This window comes from Harpia harpyja, chromosome 14 (assembly GCF_026419915.1).
Source record: "Harpia harpyja isolate bHarHar1 chromosome 14, bHarHar1 primary haplotype, whole genome shotgun sequence".
Taxonomy (NCBI): domain Eukaryota; kingdom Metazoa; phylum Chordata; class Aves; order Accipitriformes; family Accipitridae; genus Harpia; species Harpia harpyja.
In genome coordinates this window covers 35,024,509-35,043,269 of record NC_068953.1, presented here as the reverse complement: position 1 = coordinate 35,043,269, position 18,761 = coordinate 35,024,509, and the positions used below count along the sequence as shown (strand labels likewise).

Genomic DNA, 18,761 nt, shown 5'->3' with positions numbered 1-18,761 from the left:
TATCAGTAAATACGTACTCTGTAGTATTATGTGCAGCTCTGCCCCAACCTGTGAAGGCACACTGAATAGAGACTATATTTGGAGGAGGGAAAGGTCGATATCAAAGACAAAAATAGATATCTCTCCACAAACCGTAAGAAGGAAACAGTACTTACGACACAAACACGAAAATAACTGTTGATATTCTAAGATTTCACGGCATTTTGAAAAGACACACAATTTCACTATGCTCATCGGTTCCTTTCCATCCAATGAAAACAAACTCTAAGTAGAGTTTTTGTATGGCTGCATATAGTTTGTGTCTTAAGTCTGCTTTTAGCAAAAATAGAAGTAGATCGTAAGAGAGACACATCTGTATAGCCCAAGTACGCCTATAATATTGACTTGTTCACGTCACTGTTTCAATCAAGCGATAGTAGGCTAAATGAAATTCTTCTGGGAACAGATGTGCTGTCCTGTCCCACGTTTCACGTGTGAGTGGGCCAGAGGTAGCACATCTGTTTGCCTATCAGACAGCACAGATAGTATAGACAGTGCTTGCATGCAAAAGTGGCTAACAAAGCAAAGGCAGTGGAAACACATTCACTGCATCCATTTTAGAATCATCGCAAAGACATTTGAAAGAAAACACATTACCCAACAGTTTGAAACCTATTATCTGTTTGATCATACAAGGGATGTGTCACATTTGGCAATGGCTGCAAGCGTGTTGCTGCAACCAAGCAAGGTGAATACCCCTTGTCACTTCACTCTGTATTTATTGTATTCTCTACAGTAAAAGAATACCCATGTTGGTGCCACCGTGTACAGAGAATAAAGAGGTCTAAAAACTGCAGACCTCCTCTGGTTCTGCTGTAGCTGCAGCCATTCGGCCCTGGAGAGCCAAATGCCCATAGTCATTGGTCATTTGTGATGCAAGTCCTCCCAACTCTTCCGGGTTAGTAACCGACTTAGTCATCTGAAAAAAGAACACAGGCAAGAGAAAAAGAAAAATGACAGACATGAGAATAATTTGTTAATACACTCCAGCTTAGAAGCACACTCTTTTGTTTGGCCACACTGATGAAACAGGTAAACTGCTTGCCATGTAAGGGACCTGTCCTCCAGCAAGAATTCCATGAGGAAACCCAAGCAAACATGCTTTATTAGAGTCATGGTAACCAGGCACTCGCAGAACATACGGAGTAATCAAAGAGCAGCAGTTAGAGCTGGTAATTCACTCTTTGACATGGCAGGGCAACGGGCCAGGTACACAGTTACTTGGACTGGGTGAGGAAGCAGGTTTTCTGTGTTGCAGCCACCTTATTTTGTCCAAGGTGAGCTAGCCTACATCAGTCTCAGCTGGTGTGGCATGGGAGCATGAAAACGGAAAAAAAATCTGAGGACCAATGCAATGTGTCTAAGGTACGGGAAGAGGACCGAGAAGAAACAGGTAGGACTATGCAGAATGCCTCGGTAGAACATCAGTATAAATAACTGAATCTCTCTTTAGAAAAAGCCTACCTTTTAACAGAGATATTTCTTCTGTCTCCAATTTATGTTAGTAAAAGCCATGGAATTCCATCCTTGGGGCAGAACTAGTTTTAGACAAATTTATACTGTTTGCCAATAAGCTGCAATGTCGTAGATAGCAGAATCATCAACCTGTCTTGACTGCAACAGCAATCAACTTCGTAAAAATCCTGTCTGTAGCACACGTAAATAGTTCCCTTGCCTCTCAAAAACAAACAAGCAATGGAAGTACTTTTCAAAAGGCAAACATATAATTGGTAAGCATTACTGTGAAACATGAGTTAAAATCTCGATTGAACAAGTGTCCTTTTTTCTTTTTTTAAACCCAGGTGAATCACAGAAATGCAAGAAAAGAACAATTTGAGATGTTGATCTGCATTCATTCATAAGTATTACAGGGGTCTGAAAATATTGACGTTATTTCACAGGCTAAATGAAACAGTAAATGTGAAAGGGTAACCTGAAGTCATCAATAAATGTAAGGTGATATTTCAGTGACAATTAAACAGGCTGATGAAAAAGTACGTAGGTGAAATGTTTTCCTTTTACTTCTCATAGAAAATGAGCCAAATAAGTTTTTGTGGAGAAGAGCCACAACACAATCCAGCACTCCTGTAGAGGGCCACCCCTACAATTGCGCCTCTAAAATCCAAGAGTTAAATTGACAAAATCATCACTTCCTTTGTTCCATTACCCCTACAGAGATAAGGTTATTGAATATCAGCATTATAAAGAGCTTCACAACACTGTGCAAATCATTCCATGTTCCTTATGTAAGCAGAAGAGTTTGTACTTAGTTCTAACCAAATATCTTACCATTTCCTGTGCTGTTACAGCAATGGCTTTAGAATATTTCACCACAGTGGTCTGATAGTCAACAAATGTTCCCTTGGGATCTGGAGGCATACCTTCATCCAGCTGCAAGAAAGAGGGAAAAATACAGTAGAAATAAGAGGTCATAACCAATAGCATACTTTACACATTATAATGAAAAAGTATTATATATTCATTTTTATAATCTCTCTCAAAATATGCAAGTGAAGACAGTGCATCACGATGTACAGAGAAGCTCAGAAAAGATTTTAGTCCATGTTATGAGCATTAAAGATGCAGGGAATTTACAGTGCAGAGTTCTCAAGCGCAAGGTCAAACCACCTGTAGTTCTCAGCTAATGTAGAAAGGAACGTACAACAGTTAGGAAACAAAATGTTCCTGCAAGAAGATAATGTAATATTCCTTTACGTGGTAAGGGCTTCAATCCTGCACACCTTTAACTTGAGCTAGGAAAAGCCAATTATTTGGATTGAGCTTATTTACATTTTGCAACTATACATTTTCAGTAGAATACATTACAAAGCATAGCAGAACACTTCAGGCTTTGACATCATCTTCTCTGAAAGTAGTTTGCTTCAAGATTGGCCTGCTGATCATTTAGGAGACTAACATAAAAAAATAAGCAGGAAAAGGAAATAAAAATAAAAGGCCAGTTGACCTAAGATCGCAGTTAAATACCAGCATATCACTGAATAAAAATATTTTGTGGTAATTCTACCAACAGGTACCATGTAGGTTGTTGACGTGAGCACCATCACCCACATCAGTTTGATTTCACAATCTGCAAAACCAAAGAATCTTTAGGTTTCCTGTCATAGTATCGGTTACCAACCACCACTGAAGTGAATCAGCAGCAGTTCTTCCAACCCCCTACAATGTGGATCAGCTTTCAAGTGCAAAACAAAAAAGGGGTCTGGATTTCTATGCTCACCTTGCTCATTGCCTCTGCTATCGAGTCTACCATACCTCCAACCATGCCTACTTCACTTGCAGCTTCATTTAAGGTAACCATGATATCATCCACAGCCTCTTTCATCAGTTGAGCGGCCTCAGTGATTGCATCGTGAGTATGGGATGCCTTGAAGAGAGAAAATGAGAAAGAGATCATCAGAGAGCATTCTGTGCACGAATCAGCGTGTGAATCAAAAGCGTAATTAACGAAGACATTACAATAACGCCTCTGAAAATCCCCTTTCAAGTCAAAGATGAGAAACTAAATCTAACAGCAATGTTGACAGAAGAAATCTTGCTTAGACAAGAAAACACAATGTCATATAGGAATCGCTTAGAAAAGCAACAGGACCTTTTCTGGAAAAAATGATGAAAACTACTCGTACATAATAGAAGCAACAAAGATAAGGGAAGGCAAAAATAACACCAGAGTGTGAAACCGTCTACTGCTGCACCAAAAGAAAATGTTCAAAAAGACACATGTAGACATATGAACAACGAGAGAAAATGCCTGCCATATAAAGGAAGAAAAAAATACCACGATCATATAGTATCACTAAAAAAGAGTGTAACAAATAACACTCCTAAAGAATTATTTCACGTTTTTCTAAAGCAGTCAACAAAACCAAATACCAAACCCCAAAAATTCTCTATCTTCAATCAAAAACCTACTTCATGAAAAATTCATAAAAGAAAAGAAACACAACCCAAACCCTAGAGTAAACACAATTTAAAAAAAAAAAAAAAAAAAAAAGAGAGAGAAAGAAAACAGGTGTGAAAACAAGCAGGGCATGCAAACGCCTCAGAGAAAGGTGTGGGAAGTGTGCCAGAGAAAAAGCATCACGTGACACTGGCCATGTAATACAAGCGTGCGAAGCGCACCAGAGAAAAAGCATCGCACAACACCACCTGAGTATAGAGATGTGGGAAGCACATCGAAGTGTTGCATGACATCGCCTATATAAAAAGTGTTGCACACCGGCACCCCTCAGAGAAAGGCAAGCCCTAAAAGCAGCAGTGCGTGACAGCGTGAGAAAGGCATGGGAAGCGTGCTGTAAAACGACGGGAGCACCCCTATGGGCATGGTACTGCTGGAGGCGGCTGTGACATATGTGTATGTACGGCAGGGGATGTACCCAGTTGTGCAGTTTTTGAACGGCATGGGCAGGACCATGCATGGCTGGCCACCCGCTGGGCGAAGGCATGAGGTCCAGGAGGTCACGCGTGCTCCTTATGCTGTCAGGTGGCTTGTGGGATAGTGCGTGCTTCCACGTGGAGTTCAGTGGCAGAAAGCAGGCACTGTCCTTTCTTCCAGGTGGCGTCCCCCACAAGCATCAGGGCCAGCAGGCTGCCACCCATTGGGCCATGTAGCCAACAGGCCTTGTCTTTTAACCGATTGATTTCTGTAGTAGTGCATAGATATTTGCTGTCAGACCCTGACTTTACATCCCTTGTCAGGATGCTGTGAGCCAGGCTGGAATCCTGTCTTCAACAAGTGTTTCCACTCTCTGACGAGAATTGTCAGGAGAGCTGTCAACAGCATGGTACACCACAAACGTATCCCTGAACTGTGCAGTAGGTAGGTGCTGTTTCTTCTGCCCCACCTGCCCTCTCTCTCCCCTCGCCCATCTCCAACAATCCCTTAGTTACACAGAGCAACTGTACCTTGGGGTTTCCTCCCCCTTCTTTGGCGGCGTACAGCATCTGTAAGGCAGATTCTGCTAGCGTCTTGCTCTGGTCTAACACGGTCATCTGTTGCTGATGATCTAATGTTTTGGATGCCACACCAACTGCAGCTAAAACCAAGGGTTCAAAGTAACTTGCCAGCTGCGTTACCTAAGAAAGCCAGAACAATCACAGAAAGCCATTAAGCCTGTTTCTCAGGCATAACTGAGAGGAACCATATTCCCCAATTACCATCCAGCCATGGGTTAGCTAAAGTAGCACACTGTCCTAGTGATTCCATGCTGTACAGCGTTTAGTTTGTATTATGTGCCCGTGTGACTCTGTCTCCCCTCACCTTCAAATTCCCTGGTAAAGCCTTTTGTCTCCTCCCTCAGATGCACATGGTTCCTTGAAGTCAGATGAAATCGTTTTCAGAACTATCATGGGAGCCACACACTACTTAGGAGCATCCGTGACAAGTGTCTCCTCCATGCAAGGGAGGAATTTCTCAACCTTCATTGTGGATGACAGACAAAAAATGGGACCACACTGTTCACCTCAGGGACTGCTTGTATTTGCAATCTTTGCTCCCTAACCTCTGAAGCCCTCTTCATCAGATTCCAGTGTAGACCTGATGGTTCTCTGCTGTGTAAGACACCAGAGTGGGCACAAGTGCTAACATTACCTCCAGACACGGTCCATCACTCCTGATGCATGAACACTTCCCTAAGACAGCCACGTGGCCCAATCCTGCAGTGTTTCTTGCTGTGAAAAAGGAGACTAGTCATGAAGTGGCTGGTATAGGCCAATAGGAATAGGTATACTACAAAGACAGCATACCAAGCACGCTGCATTTTTCCCTCAGTTAATTACTTGGGCTCAATACAGTGTTTGGAATACCTAAAGACACAGTTCTGCTAGCAGCTTCCATTGCTGTATTTTAGTCTTCAGAAACATGTGGAGTCAGTCTCTCTGTTTTCCTGTTTCTGATCTGATTTACACTTGTTCTGAGGAAACATCTGCTTTTAGCTATACATGTTTTCTAAGAAAATAAACAAATATTTTTACATGAATGAATATTTTTTACAGTCTACCTGTCATCTGACGCATCTTCTGCAAAACCACAACAGTGCTTGTTTCCTGTCAGAAATCCATGAGACTTTGCTTTTACAGTTTTTACTGGATGCAAAAACCTGTACTGCTTTGGGCCGATTACTCCACAGAACATATACAAATAGCCCACTGCGACACCATCTGGTATACCTGAAGCCTCAGAAGGTCCAGTGTGTGTAGGTTCGCTGGGGCTATAAGCAGCTTTCAAAGGCCAGCATGGGGAAGAAAAATAGCAGTACTTCATGCACAGATATTGAAAGGTTTACTCCATCTAAATGACTATGTGGATAGCTAAGAGCCAATAAAATTTTAAGACAGTCAGACTTCTTTTTCTATTTTGTTTCTCAGAGGATTAAAGCAAAAAAAAAAAAATCAATAATAGGAATGATTTCATAAATATAAGGTCTTTTAAACTGTGTCAAAATAAACAGCAGGAACAGTTTCTTCTGCATTCAGCAGGAAAAACAGGCTCAAGAGAAGTGCTGGCGACTTTGGTCAACATTTACCTAAAAAGCGGGAAGAGAAATGTGACTCCCTACCTACCTATATCTTAGCAATCCTAATTTGTTGTGCACCTCAAAGGGCTAGGTAAACTGAGAATCAAAACTGCAAATAGGTGAGATGTTATGAAATATTTGATGGTTATCCAAAGCTGAAAGGAGTTACTTGGGTACAACTCTGGAAGAGCTCCTACACTAAGGAAGTGATTCATTTCCAGTATTAAATGCACTGACACAGAAAACTTTTATTTATTTTTCTCTCAAGAATACATTGTAGGATGAGGAATTACTGTCTGAGAAACTACTGAAATCTTGTAATAACCACAGTAAATAATGCACACTTCTGGTACACACATTGTAATGTTTCATTTTTGGACGAAGATCTAATAAGCACAAGTTCTACCATACTTACACTCAACAGTGACATGTTTACACAATGCTTACAATAGAACGCAAGATTGTTGTAAGCCTTTCTTCCCTCTCAACCCCTAAAAATTTGCAGCAGGGGCTGAAACTCAGGGTAGTTCAAAATCACTAATTTTTTCCTAATACAGCTAACACTCCCTCTATAATCAATGGAGACAGAGCACCTTGCTCAAAAGGTGGAAAGTAGGCACATCACACTCCTCCTTTGAAACCACAGTCTAAACCTCCCTCACCTCAGAGTACAGAAGCTGCTTCAGGAGATGGGCCTCCACAGGCCAGAAGTAGCCTCTGTGCATATTGCACACTTCCCTCCTCGCTTCATCATGAGCTGGCCAGGAAATGGAGTAGTGTGCTTTATGCAAGGACCTCAGATCAGGATAGGATCTGACAAACCTTTGCAGACTTCTTCAACTGGCCAAATTCTGCTATATATACATATTCAAACTGTAACTCCGTGACCTGCCAAACGAGCCTGGAGTGTGATGGACCCCAGGTCCTGCGGTCACCTTTAATACAGCACAAGAGACAGAAGAACTTACACATACGTACAGCTGCTGGCTGCAACAGCCAGAGGTAGTGAGACCTATAACGTTGCGCTCTGCCCTTCCATCTTTGCTTTTCTTTCCCCTTTCTTCATTTGTCCTTCCTCTGCAAACCTGCCTCCTCACCAAAAACCTCAATGAAAATATCTTTCCTATGGCCCAAAATTTTAACAGGTTTATTTGGTCTCAGCTCCAAGTATTTGGAAATCCCAGATCTTTCCTCCCTTCCACATGCTGTCTCCTGCTCTTTTGTAGGAAGTGAAAAAACTACTAAATCATGGTCTCCCCTAATGTCCACCTGTCCAAGATTTCAAATACCTTCATAACGGTAGGACCGTACCTTGTGCCCAAGCTGAGCTGCCTCTCCCCGAGCTGCAGTTGCTATGGGATCAATGAGGTGGCCAATTTCCTGGACGACCGATGTCAGCTGCTCCTGTAGAGCCTAATATAAAGACAAATTGTCAGTTACTATCACAGCTGTTCTTTTATCAAGTTGTACCATACCATAACTATCACCCTCAGACCAACCGGCACACTCAGAACACTGTTCAAACGACCCACTACAGTAGGATGCAGAAATCCACAATGTCGGCTTTCTTTACATACTTGCTCATTTCTTCTCCTTTACCCTGTTTCAACAAGAACCCTGAGATAGGCCTGCTCCTCTTTAGATTTATATGGCAAGTCTGGGGAAAGACGGCTCCCTCCTACTCCAGTTGATGGTAGCAAACTTGGAAGTAGGTGTCCTTCCTCCTTGCAACGTGACAACGTCCCCCCGCCCAACTATTCTTGCCCTGCCAAAAATTTAGTATCACTGCACCAATCAGAGAAACCAGCAGGACCTCTGATTTAAATATGAAGAAACATTCTTCAAAGCAGACAATACAGCACAAGAGCAAAAAGCTCTGCTGTAGACTTTGAAGCTAGCAGGAGAAATTCACCAATAAGGAAAGACAAAGGAAAAATATGACATCTCTGAGGGACAGAGATGAGGACTGACCACCTGAATACCATCTGCGGGACAAGAGCATAAGAAAAGCATATTACTGGGCTTGTCGAGACATAAATACTGGCTTTCAATTCAGAGGCACTAAATGTCTTGGCAGTCACCAGGATTTAGCTCACTCTCATGAAAGGCAAAAGAAAATAAATACTATTTTTGCACTCGGTTACATTCCCATACTGCTTTATATGTAACTGCCGTTTTCAGTAACGTTTATTTCAGTTTGATATGGTGTCCAAGATGACTTCATCATTTAAATAGAAAAGAATTATATCTATAACATATTTCCTGTAATAACTTCTTTTGTATAGCTTCATTTAGTCCAAGATGTTTCTAGTATGCAGCATTACAGTGCAAAGAAACCACTAGAATACATAAATAGATATGTAATTTCAGGAAGCAACAGTACAAAAAGACGCTAAATACCAAGCTGAGAATCTGATCATGAGTTGCTGACTATTTGTAGGCAGCCTGGCATGACAGCCCTTCCTCAATGAGATAAAGGCTGAAATAGGACAGGATTGGTCTATGTTACTGTGGAGGGTGGGGAAGGAAGTTTTTTTACATATCAACATCAGCTCCAGATTTCACTTGTTTAATGACAAAATAGGCATTAAGAAAAATGACATTGACATTTACATCGCTGGACTTCTAGTAATAGATTAGTTTCAGAAACATCCCAGCTTCCACACAGCAAGGCACCAGAGAAACACTATCAGCTGGCCATGTCAGCCCAGGAAGTCAGAGTAATATATGGGTGGTGGTTAAAAATAACCACTTTCACCCCTACTTCTGCCTGGTGATTCTGGTATCTTTCCAGAAGCAATATACTTTGGCCAGTGCATGATTTTGCCTAGAAAGGTTCCAGTAAGAATACTTCTCTCCTCACTGGTAGTAGATTGTGCCGAGCACTCAGCTCCAAATCTTCAAACAGAAAGAAAAACAGCAGGGTAAGTGAGGCTGCTCAGCATTCCTCTCTTTGTTCCTATGCTATCTCCCTTACCTCAACTGAGATGTCATCCCTGGTGGCCAGACTCTGACTGACAGCTGCAAGGGAGGCCTGCTCAATGTCTCTGATGCATCTGTTGATCCCATCAATGGAGAAATCACATTCTCGCTGGCCTGGGGCCTTGTCCCTGAAAGACAGAGATAGTAAGCTGAACATGGTGGGAAGGAGGTAGGCTCTTTCATGAATGCACACAAACATACTTCATTACCTAACAATATATAAAGCACATGGGAGGAGAGCAACAAGGACAAAAGTTAGCTTTGTTCTACCTACAGGATTTTGATATACGTACTCTGCACACTTTCATATACAACACATCTCGCTCCTCTCAATGATTAGACAGAAAAAAAATTGTTGCTTCAGAAGAAAAGTGCAAATTCAACCTCCTTAGGATGGCCAGAGTAGCCCAATAATGAGGGTCAACACGAAAATGCAACAGACACCAGGAAAAAATACTCATGTTTCTGCACAGTGTGATCGACTGTCTCAGAAAACAATTCCTTAGGTATTAGGTGTTGCATTCAGTCCCAAGTATCTTTTAACGAAGGTTAGTTTCCGAGTACTTGTCCTGACGTGCAGTTTCCTATTTCAGTACAGTTATTATCAAAGATCAATGAAACTGTAAACACCCCTTAGTTCACTGTTTTCATACCATTTTGATTTAATCAATATTAAGAGGTTAAGTATAGAACTACACTTTAAAATTTTCATTACGAAAGGGACAGACAGGTTTAATCCAAAAAATAAAGAACATTCACTTCTTGCTACAGCATTCTTGCAACTAAACAGAGAACACTATAGGAAACAATAGATAGCAAAGGTAATTTATACACTGTCTGACCCATCTTAAAAAAAAAAAAAAAAGCCGTTTTCCACATACTACATGTTGGTACATGATCTGGATGGAGGTAGTATCAGCTACTTTTTTTTTATTCTACAGCATTCTCTATTACATTTACCTTAAACTGAATTGGAGATGGAACCAGGGAAGGAGAACAGAATACAAACACAGAACAACCCTATGCTGCAGAGTGCTGCAGTCATGAGTTATGATTAAACACCCAGTGTAACTGGGGAGATATTGTGCATCGCAGAATAAATAATCTCCTAGTGAAAAATACCACAGTGCTAATGGCCATATGGTATTATTCTTTATGAACAGCTGCTCAATTGTTACTACAAAAGACGTACCTGATAGAGGTGATAAGGCTCTTGATAGAATCTGAGACAGTATGGGAATGCCCCGCTAGTACAGACCACGTAGGAGGGTCTTTTGGATTGATAGCCAGAGAACGAGCAGTTTTGATCAATAAAGACGAACTCTCCAACATTGTTTTAGCAGAAACTAGAATTGGTTCCTGTGCTCGCGATCCCTGTAGTCAGAAAGGTACAAGCACACAAAGAACATTCAAATAATTACTTGAGTTCATCCACACTTTCTGCTCCTAAAAATATGTTTAATTAACAGCATTAAAATGGCATTATCATACTATTATATACACGGATAGTCAACATGGAAATAGTACTAAAACCATCGCAGTCCAACTGTTTTCTTTATAACATACTTAAGAAACACTTCAAGTTTAGAAAGGCACCATCCAGCTGAGAAACAGGAGAAAACAATGACACTTGTTTAATCATAGACTACAGAGATATCATTGAAAATAAACTTTATTTGTCACAAGACTTGCAAGATCCAACCAAGCGTGCTCTTCTCGCAGGAATTAGTTGAACTACAATACTCTGTGTGTGTCATCGTCTCCGTATCTATTTTATCACTGGTAATCTGGTAAACCCAGGTACCACAGGCCTGGAAAGCAGGCTTAGATTTCAGTTACAGCCCCACAACTTTAAGATTGCAACAGTTACTGCATCATCTGATATTGCTAGCTGGAAAAGAGGATGCCAAAAGCAGGAAGGAGCAGTTGGAGAGTCAGTAACAATACATGACCTCTACTTCAAAGCTTTTATGAAGCTTGAAGGATTTTTCTCTGTGCCCCCCCACCCCCAAAAACCCCTTTATTAGTTACTTTAAATACTATTCTGTTGTAGTTACAGGGGTTGAGGATGGAGAACTCACAAAAAAAAAAAAAAACCAAAAAAACAAAAACACCAGAAGGCCCACAGAAAGTTATTCTTCCCAGGAAACCTGCTTCTTGTCATCATGACCGTATAATTTTTGGAAAGGAAAAACCCCAGTGACGTCCCTTCAATCCTTTTCAGAACTAATTAGGTTCCATTTGTTAAAGCTGCTCGAGGGAAAAAGGGATATTTATTACTTTATCACATGGAATAATCCAGCTAACAAGACACGTGAGTCACCTGTACTGTATCACTTTACCAACAGGAGACTGGCAGCACCTACTGTAGCCTAACTAGTTTTATCCTACTAGTGCAAAATTCAAGGTCAGAGGTTAAGCAAAAGACAGCAGAATGCCCTATGAACACCCAGAAACACAGACAGACTCTTAGGGGTCAGGTCTTTACACTCGCTTCCTCTCTCCTGACACATGATTAATTCAACATTTTCAACTTTTTGAGGGTGGAAGTGCAACATCCTGCCTTACCTCAGTGCTGATCTGTGCTGGTATGCTGACAAATTCTGGATTCGAAGCAAACGCCGTCAGGTTTTCCACAGCCTCTATCAAAGGTGCAGTAGCAATTCTGCACTTGTTGCGGTTCTCTTCAGAGAAATCACCATCCAGGGCCTGGAAATTAAATCATGATTGAGTTCTGTCTGAATGGGTTTCTTTGCAAAATTGAAAGAAGATGGTTTAATTCTTCATAGTTTTAAACTGTTGTGCGTTTACGACATTTGAAACTTTGTCCACAAACAAGGCTGATGCAAAGAATGTGATCCTTTAAGCGTGTGCTTCTTTCCTTAACTGCTTATTGACCCTAAACTTAAAACTGCTGCTTTGCTTCACAAGACTGAATAAAGGTTCTCTATCATTGCACTCTGATGACTCTTGTAAACTGTGTCTCAGCACCTCATGCTCCAAAGAGTGCAAGTGGTTCTTTCCTATATACTGATTTTTTTAAAAAAAAATTTTTTTTTAAGCAAACCAATGATTTATTGCTCTCATTTTCATACAAGTCAACTGATCTCTTTCATAATCTCATAGGAAAGATTTCAGTATGATGGACCTTCTGTGTAACATAATAGAACCTTCCAGTCCTAAGAGCATAATCATTTTAAAAGACTTTCAGTAGCAGATCAGCTAATGGCTTCCAGAAGGGTTTAGAATCGTGAGTCCTCTACGGCTTAACAAGTATTATTTCTGCTTGCATGAGGAAAAACTACCTCCCGCCAAATTGCAGGCAGTTATCTGGAAAATAAAAGGTTACTATTAACAGGAGACTATTAAACAGCAGCAACATAAATGGCTTCTGTTTTGTTCCCACTATTATTTTTCTTTTTTTTTTTCTCTCACAAATATGGTAAAGCTGTCAGAAATGCCTCCACAAACCTCTGGATATTGAGTAATGTAACGCCCCTAAAAACCTTCACATTCAGTTGTTTGCCAATTATTCTCACAGTTCAAACTCATTAAATACATCGACATAGAGGTGTCTCATACTGGATGGGCCAGCTGCCTCTCCTAATACTAATTTTGCCCAATTCTTTCCATCTTGACTACAGCACAGTTATACCACTGAACGTGCTTTCCAATCCAGGTCTTCAAAAAAAAGTAATAAATGATTTCTTAAACCATACATATCACAGAAGGTAAAAAGATATTTCTAACTGTTCTGATTCTGTCTCAACAGGGGAAAAAAAAAAAAAAAAAAGGAAATAAAAACACAAAGGAAGAAGGAAGCACAATTAAGCAGCATTTGTACCTTGATAGTTTTAACCAGGTTAGCAGTGCTGTTTGCAACTTCCTTGGCAGACTGCACAAAGTGTCTCTTGGCAACAGGATTCGCTGTCTTGGATGAAGCAATGCGACAAGCATTGCACAAAGCAGAAGTATGTTTGGCCACAATTGTGGCAGCTGATAATACCTGCAAAAATAAGTGGCACAAAACAAGCAGATTGTCAAAGGAGCATGACAGTTACTCTATTCTAGCTCTGCAAAGTCGCAGTTCAAAGCCATGCAAGAGTTTCAAATCAAAACTCCTTTGCGTGGTCACAAATAAAGAGAAGTCGTGTCCTAACAATGACAGTCTCACTGCAGCCCTCTGGAATCACCTGTGATGGGCTGCTTGCTGGATCTACCAAGTTCTGGCAAGCCATCTGGATTGCTTGATTGGCTCTGGCAAATTGAATTGGGTCAACAAGACCCTGCTGACCAGCCTGACTGTTTGGATCCGAGATGCCAACCAGGTAAGCAGCCTAGAAATGGAGAAAGGAAGAAAACAATCCTAAGAAACAATGCTAAATCCATCTTGATCCTTTGATAAGATTGCCATATGTCACAGCACATGGTGGTCAGAGATTATCCAGAAATCATACTGTGAAGTACTATGACTTTTTTTTTGTAATAAATCTCCAGAATCCTCTGAAACCAAGGAAACTTACCCTTACACTTGTGAAATTTATTTAGGCAAAACAAAACTGTCCACTGTTTAAGCAGCTGGTATCCCTGGAAATGTTATTTTTCACTTGCATAGCCAATAGAAAGAGCTTTAATGGTCACAAGCATCAGCAAATTATTTACTAGATTAGCCACAGTTGAAGGTGGTGAGGGTCTTCATCAAGCCTGAGTAGAAAACCAGTTCACAGCAAATGCAGTACTGCTGAGCGCAGGACCCATCAAGTCTGCAGTTGCTGGTCTCACTGCAGCTCAAGATGTCTGATGGACAAACTTACTTTCTCAATTAAATAAAAGTTTCATGCCTCTCAACAAGGAGGAATTGTCTGAACTGTCAAAACTGTATTTGAAGATTTCTTGATGAATTTCCGTTACAGATAATTTTATCTGTCATCTTGATATGCCAGTAAGGCGATGCAGGGTTAGATGTGGAGGAGATTATCTGTACTGAGACATTCCATATTTGGGGAAATCAAGAGGTGGTTTCCAGATGCAGAGCACGATCCCCCCCCCCCCAGCCAAATCCTTCACTGAAGAGGCTCTATCAGCTCTCGAGTTCAAGTCACCCAGTTATCAGATCAGTGAAATCACAGTGACCAGTTCCAGACTCTAATTAGTTTTAGTATCTTAAGAATTTTGGTTATTCCGAAAGTATCTGAACAGCTGAAACAAGTTGCTTATTATTTAAAATGTCTGAAATTAGTAGTGCTCCTCATGAATTTTTATGAACTAAATCAAACTTGATTCATTTATTTTAACTGTAGCTGGTTTTTGTGCGTTTCTCTACAATGTAATAGTTCAGAGCTTGAGCTGCAAACATGAATTCCGTATGCTGCAGCTTTGACATTTGCTTTATCCTCAGAAAAGTTTCCTTCTTGATGTCATTTCCCTTCCTTATAAAATATGCATGTTATTGCCCTCTGCCGCTTCTGCAATGTACAGCAATGTATGCGCAATTTCTGTGGATCTACATAGAGCACACTGCGTAGTACAAGATCATCATTTGTTTGGCCACAAGGCAGTGAATCTCAGATTTACACGCCCACAACATGAGCTTGCTAAAAAAATAAACACATATACTTGCTCTACAGACTTCATTAGCTTACCTGAGCTGCTGCCTCTGTGAGGCCACAAAGAGCCTTGGATGCAACTCCAACACATTCTCCAAAGACTAAAAGATCGCCAGTTTTTGCATTCTGGGAAATGCCTGCCATTGATTCTCCAAGAACCTCAGAAATTAAAAAAAAAAGTTACCTTCCCAATATGCTTCCCTACCACTCAAAGGCAAGTGATTCCTGGCTTTGAGCCAGTTCCGGCCCACAAACCTCTTTGATTTGGCTTCCAGAAATGATAGCTAGTTATCAGCTTCACTGAATTGGGCACATTCCTCTGTGTGGCATAAGGGATAAGGCATGCAGATCAACAGTGCCGAACATAAACACTATTATAGCGCAAATGACTACGAGGATACAAAATTAACCCTCATCATTTTTGCTATCATCCACTAGCCATCACAGCTAGCCTGGCACTAGGTACATTTCATGGATTGCAGAACATGACAACCAATCCTGCAGCTGCTGCTGACACATCCGGGACCTTCTTTGCCCGCAAACTCACTGAAACTCAGTGGAAATGAAATTGCATCTAGTCTGCTGGAACCATCTGAATGTCAGAATACACATTAATTCCCACAGTGTCTCCCACTGAATTCAGTTTATTTTCTTCTAAAATTCAAAATAAGGTCTGACTGCAGTAGAGCATTAAATGCAAGGTGATATGCACATCCATTGAGCACTTTGTTTTTCTTTTAGAGAAGGAAGGACCTGAGACAATTCCAACACATCAAGTAATGAGGACACCAAAAGCAAAGCTTCAAAGGAAGATATATAGCATGGTATGTTTAAAAATAACTCAAGAGATTTCACACAGATTTTCTGATGTGCTAGAATATCTGGACTGCTCAGACATTTCTCTAAGCTGTTTTGCACAGAATGATACAACGGTATTTCATTGCCAAGCCTCCCATTTACACTTTGGGCCCTTCTAACATAGCTGCAGTCAAAATATATCATGAAAGTATGACATGCTGTCTAACGCACAGGAGAGGAAGGGAGAAAGAGGGAAACTAACAGCACTGCATACCAGTCATGTAATTATAAATTTCTTACTGAGGCAATATGCCTTCTAAGTGACCAAAACCTGAAATTACCTATAAGAGACCTATCTCAGGCTGAGTTTTATCAAGGAATGCAGCATACACTTTTAGCTATAAACACTGTGCTGTGTTTCTAACATATTTGATATGCATGTGGAAACTTACAATAACCAAAACGTACTTTTCCAATTGGCACAAAGGTGGGAAAAGGAAATTACCTTTGAGTTTTCCATTACGCTCTCAATACAATCGAAATATGAGAGATCGCTCACAGGTTCATTAGGGTTATCCAGCATTCCCTTCACTGTCTGAAATGACGAAAGAAACTCTGATTATTGGCAGAGCCTGAAAAAATGAGCTGAGAAGAACATAGACCATCACAACTATCCTTCTTATACCACTGTAATCTTACAACTTTGTCTCCAGCAGGCAAACAAAACTACACACTCATTGAGGGCTCACACACAGATGAGCGTGTTACACATTAAATGCTACCCTACATTAACTGAACTGTGATAACTACACATTTGTGCATTACAAATCTGTTGGAAGTATAGGCTAATGTGGTTTACCTTGTGTTTGTGATGAGTGATTTATGTATGGTCAGTTAGCAAGGCTCAGCTGACATGAGGTAATCTGGTTTTCTGTTCATTGTCAACAGTCTAACAGATGTTTTCAGTACTATTTTAAATTTCATAAATGGAATTACAAGAGTGATAGGAAAACCAGCTACCATTTGTTCAGTACTGTCTAGAGACACAAAGGGCTACCAAGTTAAGTGCAAGTCAACCACCTGCCTGCCTCTTACTACTAGTGTCAACAGATTCCACCAACACAGCTCCCTCTGTCAGAAAACTATATATACTAGTTGGTTTAAATTTATTTTTCTGAGGTGATTCTGATTCCTGGAAATAACAACATGAAAGTCAGTCACATAGTCATTGAGAAGAATCAATGCATTTCGATAACAAAACTTGTAAAAAGCTGTAAAATGCATCAGAGTAATTCTTTTATATGTAAAATATCTGCAACGTGCCTTTTTCCAAGTTTGGAGGAGCACTATTTTCTGCCAAATATCAGGCAGAAAAGACTTATAATCTTTCCGTTGAAAGTGAAATCAGTAAGTATAGAAAGATACTAACATCTGTATCTGATGTTGCCTTCCACCTAAAGGAAATCTAGGCATGATTTTAAACCCTTAAGCTTTTCTCATAACTAAACTCCTAACATTAATCTATACCTACAATATTTTTAACAGCCTAGCTATTGCTTTTTAAAATTTGTAGTCTAGTTTAAAGCCTTACAGCAATTAAACTGTGAGAACAATGTGATGTAAAGAAGTCATATCTAGAAAACAATTTCCAGTTGCCTCTCCTCTCTTTCTCAGTTCTCACGGACATTGCAGCAACACTTCATTGTTGTGTTCCGTCTTTAAATAACAACTTGTAAAGCAAACAATGTTCCTGCAGCTTTTACACTACTATGGAGACAGAAACCTCAGAAGATAAGGAAACAGAACAGTGAAATACAAGCCAGCACAAACTTCCCACTGACATATATTTGCTATTACTATAACACCTTTGTCAATCCTTTCAGCTGAAACACTGGGCAAGTTTAGCTACCTCATTGGAGGTCATACAGTAAGGTCCTCTCTAAACACAATTTTCCAGAGTCTCCAGAGAAGACTACAGAGCATACTGACAGTGTCAAATCCAAGGTGAGACACTCTTTCTACAGAAACAATACTTTTTAGTACTTTTAAGAAGCCTTGGGAAGACTAGAAATAGTAGGCGATGAATTGGGGAAATGAAGGGAAGAGGTAAGAGCTTACTCATTGTAAAGAGAAATTGAAAGTTAAGACTACTAAGAATGCTTTCCCCCAGATTTGATAGATTCCTCAGGTCACTGATACCAGTCTCCAGTCTGGTTTCAGGACTCTGTGGTTTTGGCTCAGTTTCCCTTTTCTCAGAAATTAATCTAATTCCATACACCCAGGCTTTTCTCGCTAATTGTCCCTGTCAGGCAAGTGTCTCCTGAAGTTCAAGATGCTACAGATCTTCCTTCTGCCTTTCCCAGGCTCTGCTCACAATCCATGCAAGCCATGTTATTGGCACAGAACCCTCTGCGATGGCTTCTTAAGGCTGTTCTGCCCTACATTTCTTCCCTAAGCTCTCAATTTTCAGTGGTTCATTAGCTGGGAATTCTTATCTTTCACGTCCCTGCTGTTTTGCAGATGTCTCCCCATTAGTCTTCTAGGAAGTCCTGAGAAACGGCACTCCATTGCCCCTGCTTGCTCCACCCCTATGTTCTGCAGTGATTTCAGGCAGCCATTACATTACGGCCCAATTTCCAGTTTTCTCTTTCTATTATTTGGACTTGCTGCTACTACCTTTAACCAAGGAGAGAACACTACTAAGCTCAAGAAGCTAAGAATTCAGAAGTACAAAGCAGCTCCTAGGCAAACTCCTACGAATATTTTGGGACGACGACTGTGGGCTTGCGTATTAAAAAAGTTC

General features: G+C 40.6%; 1 protein-coding gene across 3 annotated transcripts in view; it reads right to left on the bottom strand.

Annotated features, from left to right (window-relative positions):
• The window catches only part of TLN2 (talin 2), a 206,444-nt gene that overhangs the window by 43,625 nt on the left and 144,058 nt on the right, over positions 1–18,761 (bottom strand). For all 3 annotated transcript variants that reach the window (XM_052806996.1, XM_052806995.1, XM_052806997.1), the window contains exons 33-44: positions 16,464–16,553; positions 15,197–15,319; positions 13,748–13,891; positions 13,399–13,560; positions 12,123–12,263; positions 10,747–10,928; positions 9,550–9,682; positions 7,884–7,985; positions 4,963–5,133; positions 3,278–3,424; positions 2,329–2,430; positions 839–958 (exon numbers count right to left, since the gene is read on the bottom strand). In XM_052806996.1, coding sequence (XP_052662956.1) covers positions 839–958; positions 2,329–2,430; positions 3,278–3,424; positions 4,963–5,133; positions 7,884–7,985; positions 9,550–9,682; positions 10,747–10,928; positions 12,123–12,263; positions 13,399–13,560; positions 13,748–13,891; positions 15,197–15,319; positions 16,464–16,553 — 1,617 coding nt within the window. The remainder of the gene's footprint in view (positions 1–838; positions 959–2,328; positions 2,431–3,277; positions 3,425–4,962; positions 5,134–7,883; positions 7,986–9,549; positions 9,683–10,746; positions 10,929–12,122; positions 12,264–13,398; positions 13,561–13,747; positions 13,892–15,196; positions 15,320–16,463; positions 16,554–18,761) is intronic.